This window comes from Aspergillus saccharolyticus, assembly GCF_003184585.1.
Source record: "Aspergillus saccharolyticus JOP 1030-1 unplaced genomic scaffold BP01scaffold_1, whole genome shotgun sequence".
NCBI lineage: Eukaryota > Fungi > Ascomycota > Eurotiomycetes > Eurotiales > Aspergillaceae > Aspergillus > Aspergillus saccharolyticus.
The window spans coordinates 1,134,420-1,150,056 of NW_020290611.1; the positions used below are offsets into that span (position 1 = coordinate 1,134,420).

Genomic DNA, 15,637 nt, shown 5'->3' on the forward strand with positions numbered 1-15,637 from the left:
CATTTGTACTGCCTTCCTTTTGGGACTCGCAATAAACACTAAACCAATAATGAGTAACATCTCCGGACAGAGGATGTTACATTAAAACAGGATGGGGTTTTCTATTCTCTTCAATTTGTTTCACACAGTCTCCACGCTGAAGTATGTAACAAGAACCCTGAAATATATGCATATTGTGGGTGTTTTCCGATTTATATTCGTCCAAGGCCTAAGTCGCCCGAAAGAGATTCGATCGAGCAACCATATCGTAACTCATCTTGTCCTGTGGCTTAGTGGTAAGGCTCAGGATAATTGTACTGAGAGTCCTGGAAATCCTTGCGCGCATTATGCTCATCCAGAGCGGCGCCCAAGGGTTGCGGGCGATGGCCTCCGCCTCCCGGCGTGCGCGGCGTGCGCGGCGTGTAAGGCGTGTAAGGCGTCGCCTGAACCCTTTCTCGACCCTCCAATTTGGGCTTCCTACGCAAGGTCTCCCAGTAAAACTTGTACGGGATTTTGAACGCATCCATGAAGTCCTTTGCGCAGGATTTGACCTCGATGTGGTTCCACTCGGCCCACTTCGGGAGCCTCTGGCAGGTGACCACGACAAACCGGCGATATAGGTGGCAGTTGACCAAACCCCATCCAGCGAAGAACTCGATCATGTGGTCGGCGTCAAGCAGCTCGCGCGTCGCGCCAGCGGGCAGGTCGGGATGTTCCTGCTCGGTGCGGGAGCCGTAACCAGGAAGTTCGGGAGGCGAAATAGCGTTGCTTTCGAAGTATTCGCCGGTGGAACCGGAGAGGAGTCTGCCAGGGGGGGTATCGAAGGCGGAGGGAGTGCACAGTTGCAGAATCAGACGGTACATGGTTAGCCAACTATTTTAGGGAAGGAGAAGATTGTTAGCTTTGGAAAATGCTAAGACTGGAAGGCGCGTTGGAAGAAAGATGACCTGGAAGTTGATCACCTCACCTCTCTTTTACTTTTTGTGAGCTGGTTGAGTCATGTTGTTGGAGCACCCAATTCAAGACATCAGGGCGGAACATCATCTTCCAATTCCCCGGTACTTTCCTCTTTACCCAGTCGCTCATCCAGACCAGCAAAATGGCTGTGGCGTGTGGTTCACGCAGCATGAAATCTTCGGTCATTAAGATTACACAGCCATGAGGAAATATGCGTTGGAAATGAGATGGATGATCGGCGAACTGCAGCGGTTTGAGTAATGAGACACTCCAAAATCCGACCGATGACTTGAGGATTAGAGCTTTGAAGAAAGGAAGTGTGTGAAAGGATGTGAAGCTCTCATGAAACTACCGAGCAGTCAGCTTGAAGTTCAGATGTTCCTGGGGTAGGAATAACGTACAAACACCACTCCGGCAGAAACTGTGCGCGCAAATTTCTCCCAGTCGCCCTCATACTGGCTCGAGTATACAACAGGATTGTATTTTTTAAGAAACTCAGCCAGTAACTGGAATTCTTTGGCATATTCAGGATCTTCCGGGAACATAAGGTATAGTGCCTTTGCTAATTGTGTTTTGGAACCCGCGTTCACCTTAACCAAGGTCTCAAAATTTACTCCGAACTGAGTCTTGAAAATAGCCTTTAAGTCGACCTGGCCATCAGATGCCAGAGGTTTCTGCGCCGATGTTGTCGGCGACTCTTCAAGATCGATGTCCATTGCTTCACTTGCAGCTGGTTCTGGTAGCAAAGGATGGGTGTTGACTTCTTGGAATGGAGTTGGTAGGCTAGGTGTTTTTACAATAGTTTCGTGTGCTGGATATTTGGGAGACTTAGGTTGCCTAGGAGCGGTCTCTGCTGTTGAGTTTGCTGCCTGCGCAGGTCTTGTGTGTTCCTTCCTGGTGTCATCGTACACCTCTGAGGTCGGCATATTTTCGAAGGTGTTCATTCTCTGAATCCTTTCGCCACGCTCGTTCTTAGAGTTCCTTGTAAATGAATTTTGGGGACCTGCACTGTAATAGAGTTGCCCGATAGAATCCAGGGATTCTCTGACATGAATATGGATGTATGTCTCAGGAAGGTCTTTCCGTATATTGCTAAGGTAGCGGAAATCGAGTGAATCTGAGGGATAGGCGAGAAATGCCAGCGCTGCTTTCTCGAAATTGTATATTGCCACGGTATTCTCTCGTTTCAGTTCGTGGGACATGTTGCGAATATCGGGTAACGTATCCTCATAGCCTTCAATCCAACCCACATCAAACGCCGTGCCGATAGCCTGGAAGTCGGTAGATATTAGTATTAAAAGCATAATGTTTCATTCTTATGGCGCAAGAAATGAGTTTGACTTGAGGTTCCTAGAGACTAAAGAACACAACTTACATTTGGAGCTATTGTTTGATATTGATTCAACGTACAAACATGTTGAAACCAAATGTCAAGGTTATGATTTTGCTTGAGCCGGAACAGCTCAGATCTTATTCTTCCCTCCAAGCCACAAAGCCTAGCTGTGCCTATGATTCTTCTATCTGGTCCGTATAGAATACGAATCAACAGCTCACCGGGACCTACAATTCGGGGGCCTGCTGGAGTCATTAATGTTTTCCCTCCCCGTGGAGGCCTGGCCAAAGAAGCTTCGTAGGGCCTATCCTTGCGTAGCTCCGCTGGCTCAGGAGCCCGCGTGGGGGTTTCATCCAGCTTGCCAGGGGACCTTCTTCGGTAGGGCTCAGATGCTGATTCGGATGCAAGTGCAGGTTGTGCATCTGGATTGCATTCTTGAGGTGGCGCCATATTTGAGATATCATTTTGGCTTGGGAGAACGGGAGGATTGGCAGGCCACTCTGAGGGCCGTCTCAGGTTCAACCGGTTGACGTCGGGTTCCAACTCCCTCTGCTGCGCCTTCTGATGCCACCACTTCGATGACAGATTCGGAAACAATTTACCCGCATTCGTACCAGAGCTCGATTGGAGGATGTTCCGACGCTGGGAATGATGAGATGGCTTGCCGCTGCTGAACAGAATAGGTGGTGGATCGTTTGCAACACGTCTCTGTGTCTGTAGTTCCTGGTCAGTGGAGCAACGCCGATGCAACGGCTCTCGTGGAGATAGTAGAGAAGAGGTTTTCTGCGCTACCTTGCGTGTTCTAGCTTGTGCTTGGCGTGTATCATGTCCGGCTGATTCTTCTAGCCTTCGTCTCTTAGCTGCACGTCTGCGCTTGCGGTCCTCTCTTTTCTCTTCGAATTCTTCCATATACTGCAGCCAGGCATCTACGTCAAACCCTTTGCACTTTCCGGCAGCAATGTCTTTATTTTTCTGGCGCCATTCAAGAATTGTCTGCTTATTGGTGAAGGCGCTAGCAGGCTCCCAGGAGTTCCTTTCCGGGGGGTAACCAGCCCATTGGACCAAGTACTTGACACCGTCCTCGAAGCGCCCTTCAGCCAATACTTCCTCGATCTCATATTCTGATTTCTGCTCACTAGGAGCTGTCGAAGTGATTGAAATCTCATCGTCGTCAACTTCTTGTAGGTCAGGCATTTTCTTTTCTGCCTTTTCCTTGTGCAGATTGGGTTTTAGAATGAGTGCAAGAACACAGCAGGATTCACTATCGTCGGAACAGCTTTAGGACATTGCATCTACCGGGACTGTGGTGGATGTTCGGTTTGTTGTGGGGAATATAGATCCTTTCCCGAATATGGCCAATGAGTCGAGGAAAGAATTCGTCCGCGAAAGGAGCGGTACACCACACCAAGTAAAACTGACACAACTCCTTTATTGAACCAATGGTTTGATACTTCTGAGGCCCCCTGCCGCGTGCAGTACACTGGATCAGCTCATTGTTTTGGTATCAACAGCCGGAGGGGGATGGGGGCATTGATTGCGAGGAGTTGCTGGAGCCGATAAAGATAATATGTCACGTGTATGGAGACTAATCCCAAAAAGGCGACAGTCCACTCGGGATTCGGTAGAGAGCGAGACTGGAATAGAGCGAGAGAGACTGAGAAGCCCGTCTGGATAACCTCCTAATCTCTCCCTTTCCCCGGTGTCCACCCCTTAGACTTTCCCGGTATGTCACTCTGCTTGTCCTGCGAATTTAAGATCATCACCCGCGCTTCTAACTGTACTTCTTGTTTTCCTTTTCTTTGAAGTGCGGAGATCAGATAGTGCAAATACTAACCAGAGCACATTGTTGCCCCTCGATTCCAGAAAGTGAGATTCGACTGCTGTTCGGTTTTCCCTGCGAATTGCCTGCCACCTTTCCCACCACCACCAAACCCCCCTCTGGCTCTCGACCACTCCAAACCTTTCACCGTCCTTATTACCTGTAATAGAGCTCAGCGAGCTCCCAGATCTACCCATTATGGCTAACGACGAGTATGATGTGAGTTCAACCCCTTTCGTCTGAGCTCTCTCCCAGTTCGCCGGATTGGTAACTGATGAATGTCGCTGGTAGTTCCTCTTCAAAGGTAAAGTTGCCACTCTTGTTCCCCGCAGTCGCCTTTCGTCACCGTCGTTTATCACACAGATCGCTTTCATGTTAGGCTCACAGCTAATGTGCGACGGCTTCGTCTTTTCCCCTTGAATAGTTGTCCTCATTGGAGACTCCGGTGTTGGAAAGTCCAACCTCTTGAGTCGTTTCACCCGCAACGAGTTCAACCTGGACTCCAAGTCCACCATCGGCGTTGAATTCGCGACCCGCTCCATTCAGGTCGATTCGAAGACAATCAAGGCGCAAATTTGGGATACTGCTGGTCAGGAACGTTACCGTGCCATCACCTCCGCTTACTATCGTGGTGCCGTTGGCGCCCTGCTCGTCTACGATATCAGCAAGCACCAGACTTACGACAATGTCAACCGGTGGCTGAAAGAGCTCCGCGACCATGCTGACTCCAACATCGTGATCATGCTGGTTGGTAACAAGAGCGATTTGAGACACCTGCGCGCCGTGCCTACCGAAGAAGCCAAGCAATTTGCCAGTATGTGGACGATGCCCTTTGTCCCTCTCGCAGGACATTCTCCTTTGTCAAGCGAACTAGTATGCTAATGATGTGCCGGCAGGCGAGAACAACCTTTCTTTCATTGAAACATCCGCTCTTGATGCAAGCAATGTCGAGCTTGCTTTCCAGAATATCCTCACAGGTAGGATCTCGCTTCTCATCCACACGTCTGCTTCGTCATGCTGACCCCCTTTGCAGAAATCTACCGCATTGTCTCCAGCAAGGCTCTGGAGGGTGGTGACGCAGGCCAGACTGTCCTTGGCGACCGTCGCGATATGGTGAAGATCGAGCAGTCGGACACCTCCGAGACCAAGCAGGGATGCTGTTAAAGAAACCATGATATCGGGGGAACGTGTGACATGCCAACCGGAACGATTTTATTTTTGTGATGTGATACTTGAACGGTCTTGAGCTCTCTTTCTGTCTGTTTCTTAGCCTCCTGGAGATGATACACAAGACTGAATGGCACTTGGGGTTATGGACATGATATGGCGGTGTTTGCTGGACATCACAATACTCCCGACACCTTGTTTCTGTCACCTTTTACGTCTTCGACTTTTATTATTTTTTTTCTTTTTTTTCTTTTTTTGTTTGGTTTGGTGGTTCGACCTGATGCTTTTTTTTCTATACTCTAAAGATGACGAAATTGATCATTCTTTTGAATTTCCCTTGCCTCTGTCCCTTGCATGAATATATGTCCCACCAAATTTTGAGCCTTGATATGGCTTTCCCCTCATGACGTGTATTTTCTCAAGGCATGTGACGATAATCGCCAAACGGAGGAGGAGAGAACCAGCGTCTTGATGCCCAAATTGCCATTTAGTTGGTCATTTAGGTACGTATCTTGAGTGAGCACCATCGTGAGGACCCGGGCCGAAAAAAAAAAGACTAAGGAGAGAGACGGGTGAGATTTTTTTTGACCTGGTCGCGACCACCCGCCAATATCACGCCTTGGTATTATCCCTGAAGGCCTGCCAGTTACCGCACTGGAAGAAGTCGAAATGAGGACGAAGCGGCCCACATCCTCACCGCGGGAGCCCCACGAGGCATTTCCGTTCCTGCTCCATTAGTATCCATCACCGCCCATCCTTTTAACGTTCTAGTCTCGTCGATGAGTGCCCGTTGCAATTCTTACGCAATACGAAAAGATAGTTAACTATCTACTAGTAGTGACTACCTTAGTACTGAGTAGGATGCCTGCGCAGGTTTTCCACCAGTCTTGTCTATCTGCCTAACATCATGAACCCTACAGTAGATGTAAGGCCAACAAACAATCCCAGTTCTACTGATTGTCTCCCCCCCGAACTTGTACTGTAAGTGTACAGAAATGCCTCCAAACCAAACAAGCCCGCCCCAGTCTCCAATCGCCCGCTTTCCACCCTCTCCCAGCGTCCACAAACAATCTCCACTCCACTTGAGAATTTCTAGCTCCGACTCGACCGGTCCAGGCTGCTGAGCTGTCTCTGCTTGCCTCGTATGGTACAGGGTGGGCTGATCAGAGGGAGGGGAGAGTTTTGATGGTTTGGAAGACATCTCGGCTATTTCGAGCAGATGGATCACTGAGTGCAGTGACTCTGTGGTCTATTTTGGTTCTCTTTGTGACGGATAATTTAAGGTTGGATTCTTGTCGCGTGTGAGCTTTTGAAAGATATTGACCACTACTAATGCTTGAGAGTTCAGGGATCGTGAGAAGGGGAGGAGGAGCTGGGGATTCGAATACATACCGCTCTATACTTAAGGGACGAGGCGGCTGTTGTAGAAGCCTTTTTTTGATATCTCCTCTCTTTGAACCGAACTTCCTTCGGAATTATGGCTTGTCTCAAACCGAAGGAGTCAAGGGCGTGTAGGCCTGAATGAGAAATTTGAGGAAAAGGGAATCGTCAAGTTTTCTGATGTCAATAAGGTACGGTCTAGATCTGTGTTGGAAGTTCTAACTGGTAGCTATGTGCAGGCGCTGCTTTGGTCTTGCTTAGTGAACAGTTGGGCAGGGGAAGCCTGCCCCCCACGGAACATCGAGATAATCCTCTATATTCGGTCTCAAAATAGCTTGTTTATGTGATGAGACCCAAACAACAGTCTATCACTCAGACAGCATCTACTCTAATTCTGGACAATCCCGATCTCACGATCCGCAATGGCGCGGCGGAACTCTTCCACATCTTGCCCCCTCTCTTTGATCACCCATTCCAGGGTGTCCCCGAATGTCTCCCCGTTGTCCCGGAACCAGTCACCCATGTCCCAAATATAGGCCTCAACCTGTTCCTTGAGCAGTGCATGATCCCGCAGCCACAAGATTTGACCCGGGTCAAGCTTCATCATGTCCTGCACAATATAGTAGTGCGGGATTTCGTCCCCCCACCCCTCGAACCCAGGGTCATGGAACAGATCGTTCCGAAACCGCGACTTGTACTTCGCCGAGGAGTCAAAATTGCCCGGGTGCGTAGTATGGAAGTACCGCTCGGCCGGATCCGAGGGCTTTGCGAACAACCTTTGCGACTCGGTGGGAGACGCCCGCGTCGTAGGGTAATTCAGATGGATGTTGAACATCAATTGGTGCGTGCTCTCGGGATATCGCTTCTTGAATTGACGCTGGATAGTCCCGTTGCTGGGGCAGATGTGGTTCTGCACGATGTCGCCGATGATTGCGCGCACGTCCTCGATCTCGGCCAAGTCGGCGGTGGACCAATTGTGCAGCAATTGCGCACGTTCGCTGACGATATGTGGAAGGGTGCGAGTGAACCGGCTATGGTCGTGGGTATGGAAAGCACGATGGTACAGCCAGAGACGGTAGATCGCGCGCCGGAGCCGAAAGCGCTCGTCATCGGATAGTGTCCGGCGGTCCTCGAAATCAGACTTCCACTTCTTGAGTGGGTATATGGCCTCCCATTTCCTGGCCACGCATCCAATAGGTATGATTTGTTTGAGAAGGGGTTCGGTCAGCGGTGCGGTGCGCAAAAGATGCGCTGGCTGGCTGGCATTTTGAGTCACAATCTGGATGATATCACCCAGCGGGCCGAACTCCAGCTCGGCCACATCGGAAAGTATCTGTAGTTTATTGGATTGATGAAAAACAATGTGAAATCGGCGACATGTCGAGGCGAGGTTCATGACGTCGGTGACGCTTTCGCAGGAGCAAAATATATGGAGCAGGAGCTCCGCGGCTAGCACGTCGAAGGACATGGTGCTGGACTGATCGCTATCTTCAATGGTGTTAGTGAGGCAAGATACTGGAATTTGTGTAGTCCTGTATGAAAAGGTAATCACCTATGGTTAAGGGTCCAATAGAAAAGATTCAGACAGAAGATTAAATGGGGGAGGAGTCGATGTGAAATGCTGATGTTAACCACAGGTCTTCGTCTCGCGACCCTGCGGCCGCTGTTGCGATAGAGATCTAGACTTAAATCGCGACCCCGTCCCTGAGGGTGATCAAAACAAGTGAAGAACTAATAGAAAACGTCGTCGTAAGGTCCGTAAAGGTATAAGTTTCGCGCAGCCGCCACAGGGGGCTGGGTACTGAACCAGACGCCATGATGCTTGTTAAGGAGTTGATGTTGTTGCGATGGGAAAGCCGGCGAGGCGATAAGGAGACGGACATCAGGTCACTTGACAGTCGCCTCCTTTCCACCCTTAACTTCTTCTTCCATCACTGTCCGATGCAAATACTAGGGAAGAGGAATGGGATGAGCCAACTGACAGTCTTGACATTTATAGAGTATCTATGCGCACATCTATGCGCACAATCTTCCCCTGAAGAAAACCGTAGACCATTCAGAGATACGATATGGCACCTCTCAAGTTTATCTCAAAAAATACGGAATCAGCAATTAATCATTTTTGGTATGCCAAAGCTCCATTGCATGAGCGCAAATCAACAATAACGTCAAGTACTTTTATTATTGTCACACCGGACGCCTTGAAATAGAACCATGAACGTTCCCCCCACATCAATACATATACATCCCTTGAGGATATCAGAGTCTAATAGGGCGTAGAAATGATGGCAGAATAGCAATGCAAAATAAAAACCAATCATGCGAACAGGTGCCTTGTGTCTAGCGCACCCGGCTTCTTCTCGCCTTCACCCAATCCCAAATTCGACCGCTTCGCAAAACGGTCCGTCTGGGCATCCCGGCGGTTCGCGTGGCGAGCAGCCTTGCCAACGCGGATTTCACGACGGACCTGGTTGGGGCTCACGTATTCCTTGTTCTCGTAGATGACGGGCCCGCCAAAGCTGCCCTCCAGGATCACAATCGGCGTCAAGACAAAGCGGGGTCCAATCTCGACGAGAGAAATCTCCGGTTGACCGTCCTTCTTTCTGAGAGCGGGTTTGGCGTCCTTGGCGTCCTCCTTCTTGTTATCGCCCTCCGACTCCCGAATCTCGTAAATGCGAATCCAGATCTTGCCATCCACGCCAAAGACACCGATGATGCGATCGACGAAAGGCTTCATACCCTTCACACCGCGCTTGGGAACGCAGAAGACGCCGCGAAGCATCTCCCTGATTAAGCCCCGGTATTCGCTGCCGGGAGCACTCATGAGCGGGCCCTGCTCGTCGAACGAGCGGTCGAAGACCACGAGACCACGACCACCCTTCAGGCAGTTTCCGCTGAATCCAGCATTCAGCTCACCCATTGTGTGCAGGTTGTTGACGTGGAACTTGATGGTAGGTCCATTGGGAGGACGCGCAAGCCAGAGGTACAAATCTTGACCATGCTTACGAGCCTCGAGGAAGAAGATGACGTTGCAAGAGTGGAGATCGGCGAGGGAATTCAGGAGGAGGTTATAACCAGCAGTCTTCTTTTTCGTGTCGAGTTTGTTTTCCTTGTGAACATGGGGGAGAAGAGAGGCAAGGTCTGCAAGCAGGTGTCGATGGCTAGAGAAGAATTGGGAAGGCCAGTTAGCAAATCTGGGCCTCATCATTCAGAACTCGGGGGGCGAGCGGGAAACATACCGGTAAGTGACACCTCTTGAGGTCAACATCAGGACGCGAGTCTTAGGCATGAAACCAGCAGCAAGCTGCTTCTTCGCCGCTTCGGTGGTGGTTTCCTCATCGTCCTCGCTGTCGCTTGAATCGTCGGCGTTAGCAAGGAATTCCTCCATTTCGAGCTCCTCCTCATCGAGCTCCTGCTCCCGGGCAATGCGCTGAGCGGCTTTCTTCGAGACGGTCTTGTAAACGGACGCCATGGTGAATGTGATATGCTGTGATTTGTGGAAAGTCCGAAGCTGTTGATCGCCCGCAAATTTCAAAAGATGCGGGCAGAATTATTTTTTGGCCCAGACCGCCTTTGGTAATTCACTGCACGTGACCCTCTCCACTTTCTTACAATCCTAGGAATCGCGGAACCATTCTCTCTGCAACTTATTGAAGTTGTTCTCCTCTGTATTTCTAGTGCTTCATATCCTTTAGTGTTAATGCTTCAACTCATGCCCCAGTATGGCAAACCCTATTACAACCACTCAAAACTTACTCTCACATCGTAAATTGCCAATCTGACCTCAAAAGAACCCAGAGTGACGGAGGCTGACAACATCCGCAACTTGTATTTCGAGCTCATTCGCATGAAGCCTAAGGCGCAGCATTAGAACTATCCTTTCCCTCAGACTATATCTCGAATCCATTCCAACTCTGCATCTCCATGAAACGATATTAAAAAATCATCTTTATGATTATTTCAATGCATAGGAAGGCCCGTTAATAGTTCGAGAGATTTCCGTTCACTCCGCCGATCAGCTGCAGGAAGATGCAAATATCTTCCGAATGCAAGCCAATCAATCCAGCGCACGACCAAGACCGGCAAATCCTTCCTGGGATACTTTCAACCCAGCGACCCGGTTCGCAAACTCCAGCTTCTGCGATAGGTCCCACTCATCTTTCCGGCAAAGCAGCGCGTACAGCATGCCTGCGTTGAAGCTATCGCCAGCACCAATTGTACTAAGTAGCGTCAGTCTTTGCCGCGGTAATTTTAGCATGGTGATGCCCATCAAGCCACGTGGTAACTACTTACTCGACGATTTTGAAATCTGCCGCGGTGTATGCGGGCTGGTGAATTAACTCTTTGGTAGCAGTTTCCAGTGCTACTGCTCCATACTCACCCCATGTACAGCATAGGAGCGAGCTGCTACCCGTGATTAGCAAATAAGTCAAGAAGATGCTGACGGATTCTGCGCATACGCCTTTCCTGTCAGGGAAGATTGCTCTCGAATGCACTGCTCAGCCGAATGATATCCGTTTCCCTAAGACTGCTCAGCATTGATCGTGGTGGGAGCATAATTCATAGGAAAGTCCATACCTGAGCCCAAACTTTTGAATAGAAAACAACATCGGCTTCCTTCGCGAGCTGCTGTAAGCCCGGCCGTTCTGGCTTCTCTACTTCAACACTAATCTTGACCGCGGGGAACTGTTCCCGCAGATAATGTATGCAAGACAGCGTGACCTCGGGTATCCTTCCCTATCAATGGAGTCATTAATCTCAATATCAATGAACAACCAGGTGAAGAGACACAGACCTCGAAATGGAACCATGAATCATTTGAACCCAAGGCCTCGGCAATCTTGACGAATTCATCAACGTTCATCTCTGGAAGCTCATTGTAATTCACGATGGTCCGGCTTCCCGATGCCTGACTTTTGAAGATATAACTTGAGGCAGGCTCTGTAAGCTCATCCCGGTAGATGCAATGATCCATGCGCACGTGTGGTTCAAATGCCGCTTGAATCTGCTGCGAAGCAGCTGACGATCGTGCGGGCAGAACTGCTACCAGGTTCAAGGATAATTCCGCCGGGGAGGAACCGTGAGCGACCAATTGCTGGAGAACCTCAAGTGTATTCGGGCAGTTACCCCCTCTTCGACGACAGATGTTGGAAGCTCGAAGTTTCTCATCCTCGCCAGGATAATGAGGGGTCCTGATACATAGACATTAGATACCGTTGCGTCGTACCGGGAAGGACATTTAGATTGACCAACGTTAAGATTGTGTCTAAATAGCATGCGCCTATTGCGACCAGCGACATTCTGCCAGTCAAAGTATATTCCGGGAACAATACTCTGTCGAGTCTCGAAATCACAAATAGTCGAGCCCAGGACGTGCTTCATGAGCCTTGTGAGCGTTGAAGAGAGCTTGACCTTGATTTGCCGTGGGATTAGTCATGACCCACTGTCGACATCATCGCAACTATACTTCGTACTACAAGCTCAAATTGCCAATCTCAATGCGCATACTAACGTCAAATGAATTAACATTGCTTCAGATCTCATGGCTAGTATCTCTTCCCATGCCAACATCGGAGTAGTATGATCACTCAGTGACCTAGGTAAGGTGAACAACAACTTGTGTCCAATATCTTAACCAGAGGCAGGGGTTCAACGACAGAAAGAAGGCAAGAGAGCTGTGGTGGAACGGAGTAAAACGACAAGAAAAGCAGAGACATCTAGAGACCTTGATGCGCGAATTGCAAAGCTTATAGACGAAGGCTATGATGTCCTGCCACTTGTGATAGAGTCAAATTCGCTCCTACGCTTCGGAAATATGTAAGGCAATCGAGGGGAACGAAAGAATTGTAAATGCCGTGATCTCAGTAGCGTCACAATATGATCATCAACTAAAGACTGCAAGTATTTACTAATAGTTTTCTATCGTGTTACCAGCTGCAATGGACTGAGAGCGCTTGGAGTAGCAGCTTACCTAGGTCTGCTCGGTAGCATCAACGTTCTCTTCATCCACCTCCGCAACATTCTCTTCTTCATCAGAATTCAGCGTCCCAATTTCAGGGTCACGCTCTTCAGACTCGTCATGCTGAGAGGTAGCATTGCCTTGGGCCTGAACTGCTGGGGTTTCGGTGGTAGAAGGCAATGAAGATGACGGGGCATCGGGTTTGAACTTGCGTTTCCAATCAGGAAAACGCTCGCCCATGAGCCTACCGTACTCCTCCCTTAACTGACGTATTAGCTCTATGAAAAGCAGTACAAAGTAGGAATCTGGCCAAGCAGGGGAAACACGAAACTCACCGGATGCCGTTCCAACTGGCACCCATTCTCTTCGCAACTTCCTTCCACTGCTCTTCGGACAATCTCGCATTCTTCACCTTGCAAATCTCCAGGAGAAGCGATAGACGTGAAGGAACTGTCCACTTCATCCTGGGACGTTTGTTCCTCTGACTATCTTCCTTCTTTGGGGAGTTCTTTCTTGATATAGCCTTGGTTCTGGTTCTCTTCATTGTGGTCTCGTACCAAGATTCTTATGGTGAAGGTTATGCTCAAAGACAAAAAGTCAAGTCAAGAATGCTTGAAGGCGCATAGGAGCAGCAAATTTAAGGTAGGTTAAGTCGTTCAGTGCAGTTTGGCACGTAGTAAGTAGAGTAAAAGAACCCTTAGCACCAGGAAGTGAGTAGATGGCAGGTTGTCGATGCCATGGCGAGTTGTGAGTCATGTGGCACAACGATGTCATCACGACTGCTATCATCCTCGATATGCGATGTCACAGCAAGCTCGATGTAATTCAAAAAAAGCTTACGCAGCTTCTCCCAGCTAGGTACAACTATAAAGGCCCATAGAAAATCACAGGCTGTGGCTTGCTGTGGAAGCTATGCCGTAATTAACCTCGCTTCAAACGATATATGTGAGGCAAATCAGAGATTACTGGGCTGATGATTGTAATTGTGATGTAGATAGTACTGAGGCAGCATCTATCTCTGAACATGCTGTATCCAGCATATAGAGTAATATGTTTGAGGCTTGATGGTGGTGAGATTGGGGCTATTGGGGCTAGCTGAGGCAATTCAAGGAAGTACGGTGGTGACCCAACGAGGATTCAGGGCCTCTGTTATACAGCTAGTTGTTGGATACTACTACCTGTCATGAATTCCCTGATCTTTTAGTCGCTATTTTTATCTTCAGTCTTGGAATATGATCATCTGGGTTGACCAAGGCAAAGTGGCATGGATGGCTCGGTCTCCACCACAGGCTCGATTTGACGACCAGATTTGGCAAATGATTGGCAAGTTAGTCTGATCTAAGACTAGTTGTGATCTTTCTTTCTTCTCAATTAAACTCAATCAAATCAAAGTGTCTCTAATCAGGGTATAAATGACCACGTGATCGTCAGCTAACTCTGGGGTGCAATACTCGTTGTAATGTATGCGGTGATGCGTATGAGATGTGGTGAATCTCAGAGTGGATGTGCGATGTCATTGAGGATGATTTCACCCTTTCTTTATTATGCGAGTGAATTGCTGATCTTACAAACATGGCTTGGGCACCGATGGATGAGCATTATAAAGTGGAGCTTATCCTCTCCACTGGCAATTCCTTCTTCGACCTTTCACCCCTACCCTCCCGTGTCAAGAAACTTCATTCTCTATTATCATAGAAGCTTTCGTCTCCCAAATTCTAGTTTCAACCATGCCCAAGGAGGTTACCAAACGTGGCAAGGCCATTGAAACAGATACTCCAACGGCCTTGTTCTTATACTCCATCCTAGGACAGCTGGAACTCAGACAGGTTTGTCCTGTTCAAAGTGATGTTATGGACGTGTCTAACTTGAGTCAGGTTGACTGGGAGGGTGTGGCACGAGATTGTGGAATCTCCAATGGCCATGCCGCCCGGATGCGATACGCTCGTTTCAAATCCCAGATGGAGAATAAGTATCCAGACTCCAGTCCTGCTCTATCTAAGAGGGACAAACAGAAGTCGAACAAGAATCGTTCTTCCAAGACTGGACAGAAGATTCTTCCAAGTCCGTCCCCTGAACAGCCATCCCCTGAACAGCAGGGCGAGCATACTCATTCTCTAATGAAAGAGCCCGTACCTCTCACGCCCACCACAATGCCGTCTACTCATCAGCCAGGTGCGAGTCAGTTTCCTTCCATGACTTTTACACCGGGAATGAAGCAAGAGTATCCGGGCTATTATATGCCTCCTTGGCAAGAATCTTCCTCGGGACATTCTGCCAGGGACGCCGTGGACCTGACCCCAAACCACACTCCAGACCACAATCCTAAGCTTTGCAACGTCCCCTCCCTGGATGATGTTCCTCACCACACCTCTGATTCAATGTCGACTCTTCCGATGGCAACTATGTCGACATCGATCATGCCGCAGGGCTCTACAGCTTACAACCCAATCGACTTGAGCGGGTATGGGAATGCAGTTGAGTATCAGCCTCAGCCCCAGCTTCAGTTCCAGCACGGGCTAAGGTACTATGACTATGATTGGCCCTTGGTATATCACAACCAAGCCAGTCTCTACTGGTCTAACCCTGAGTCAAATCAAGTGATCGCGGGAGAGAAGACGGAGAGCGAGCATCGGATCAAGGAGGAACCGCTGGAAAAGGAGCATCTGACTGAGGAACATCTGCTGGATGACACTGCTGTTAAGAAGGAGTAGGATGGTCAGATGTGGAAATCAGGCTCTTCTTTTGCATGCTTTCGGGCCTGTCTGATGGCAAGTTTTGTAGGAGGTAAGAAGTGATGTTCATGGTATGTGCTTTATTGAGATTCGCATTTGGATATTTCTACAATTTGAAGACGCGACATCAATACAAAAAGATTGCTTCATGATATACAGCCTGATAATCGCATGATTGCGTAGACTCCGAACCCTCTCTCCCCCTCATGCACGGAAGAGACCATGTGTTCTCTTCAAGTTTTGAACGATGACCCGATTTGAAAACACATCAGGTGGTGCTTCGCAGTTAGTGTTATGGCAGTGACCCCAAT

At 49.0% G+C, this 15,637-nt stretch overlaps 6 protein-coding genes across 6 annotated transcripts; 2 read left to right on the plus strand and 4 right to left on the minus strand.

The window, feature by feature from the left end:
* Positions 1-58: 58 nt before the first annotated feature.
* On the minus strand, positions 59-3,783 carry BP01DRAFT_9633 (putative Chromo domain protein Chp1p). Its single transcript, XM_025580266.1, has 4 exons — positions 2,312-3,783; positions 1,338-2,207; positions 947-1,284; positions 59-852 (listed from the first exon to the last, which is right to left on the minus strand). Exons 1-4 carry the CDS (start codon positions 3,461-3,463, stop codon positions 270-272), a joined length of 2,943 nt encoding a protein of 980 aa, XP_025435914.1. The 5' UTR covers positions 3,464-3,783; the 3' UTR covers positions 59-269.
* Positions 3,784-3,934: 151 nt separating this feature from the next.
* Positions 3,935-5,624, plus strand: BP01DRAFT_352467 (Rab family GTPase). Its single transcript, XM_025573946.1, has 6 exons — positions 3,935-3,992; positions 4,133-4,307; positions 4,380-4,392; positions 4,513-4,902; positions 4,985-5,065; positions 5,122-5,624. Exons 2-6 carry the CDS (start codon positions 4,287-4,289, stop codon positions 5,250-5,252), a joined length of 636 nt encoding a protein of 211 aa, XP_025435915.1. The 5' UTR covers positions 3,935-3,992; positions 4,133-4,286; the 3' UTR covers positions 5,253-5,624.
* Positions 5,625-7,023: 1,399 nt separating this feature from the next.
* Positions 7,024-10,149, minus strand: BP01DRAFT_412785 (Brix-domain-containing protein; the record flags this gene model as incomplete). The annotated part of the gene is made up of 5 exons (XM_025578969.1): positions 9,875-10,149; positions 8,963-9,796; positions 8,379-8,429; positions 7,943-8,107; positions 7,024-7,633 (listed from the first exon to the last, which is right to left on the minus strand). The coding sequence occupies exons 1-5, from the start codon at positions 10,105-10,107 to the stop codon at positions 7,024-7,026; spliced, it is 1,893 nt and encodes a 630-aa protein (XP_025435916.1). The 5' UTR covers positions 10,108-10,149.
* Positions 10,150-10,315: 166 nt separating this feature from the next.
* Positions 10,316-11,995, minus strand: BP01DRAFT_412786 (ketohexokinase). Its single transcript, XM_025578970.1, has 6 exons — positions 11,889-11,995; positions 11,431-11,827; positions 11,214-11,372; positions 11,096-11,157; positions 10,929-11,039; positions 10,316-10,855 (listed from the first exon to the last, which is right to left on the minus strand). The coding sequence occupies exons 1-6, from the start codon at positions 11,933-11,935 to the stop codon at positions 10,693-10,695; spliced, it is 939 nt and encodes a 312-aa protein (XP_025435917.1). The 5' UTR covers positions 11,936-11,995; the 3' UTR covers positions 10,316-10,692.
* Positions 11,996-12,302: 307 nt separating this feature from the next.
* BP01DRAFT_396617 (uncharacterized protein) lies at positions 12,303-13,138 on the minus strand (the record flags this gene model as incomplete). The annotated part of the gene is made up of 2 exons (XM_025578482.1): positions 12,303-12,853; positions 12,930-13,138. 2 exons carry the CDS (start codon positions 13,136-13,138, stop codon positions 12,607-12,609), a joined length of 456 nt encoding a protein of 151 aa, XP_025435918.1. The 3' UTR covers positions 12,303-12,606.
* Positions 13,139-14,321: 1,183 nt separating this feature from the next.
* On the plus strand, positions 14,322-15,305 carry BP01DRAFT_378547 (uncharacterized protein; the record flags this gene model as incomplete). The annotated part of the gene is made up of 2 exons (XM_025577067.1): positions 14,322-14,420; positions 14,469-15,305. 2 exons carry the CDS (start codon positions 14,322-14,324, stop codon positions 15,303-15,305), a joined length of 936 nt encoding a protein of 311 aa, XP_025435919.1.
* Positions 15,306-15,637: the final 332 nt, after the last annotated feature.

Excerpts from the sequence above, each read along its gene's own strand:
- BP01DRAFT_352467 (XM_025573946.1), top strand. The coding sequence starts at position 4,287 with ATGGCTAACGACGAGTATGAT. Across the intron at positions 4,903-4,984 it reads AGAAGCCAAGCAATTTGCCA|GCGAGAACAACCTTTCTTTC; the intron begins GTATGTGGACGA and ends ATGTGCCGGCAG. Across the intron at positions 5,066-5,121 it reads TTTCCAGAATATCCTCACAG|AAATCTACCGCATTGTCTCC; the intron begins GTAGGATCTCGC and ends CCCCCTTTGCAG.
- BP01DRAFT_9633 (XM_025580266.1), bottom strand. The coding sequence starts at position 3,463 with ATGCCTGACCTACAAGAAGTTGACGACGATGAGATTTCAATCACTTCG. Across the intron at positions 2,208-2,311 it reads ATCAAACAATAGCTCCAAAT|GCTATCGGCACGGCGTTTGA; the intron begins GTAAGTTGTGTT and ends ACCGACTTCCAG. Across the intron at positions 1,285-1,337 it reads TTTCTGCCGGAGTGGTGTTT|TTTCATGAGAGCTTCACATC; the intron begins GTACGTTATTCC and ends ACTGCTCGGTAG.
- BP01DRAFT_412786 (XM_025578970.1), bottom strand. The coding sequence starts at position 11,935 with ATGTCGCTGGTCGCAATAGGCGCATGCTATTTAGACACAATCTTAAC. Across the intron at positions 11,158-11,213 it reads ATTCAAAAGTTTGGGCTCAG|GGAAACGGATATCATTCGGC; the intron begins GTATGGACTTTC and ends GAGCAGTCTTAG. Across the intron at positions 11,040-11,095 it reads TCTTCCCTGACAGGAAAGGC|CTCGCTCCTATGCTGTACAT; the intron begins GTATGCGCAGAA and ends CACGGGTAGCAG.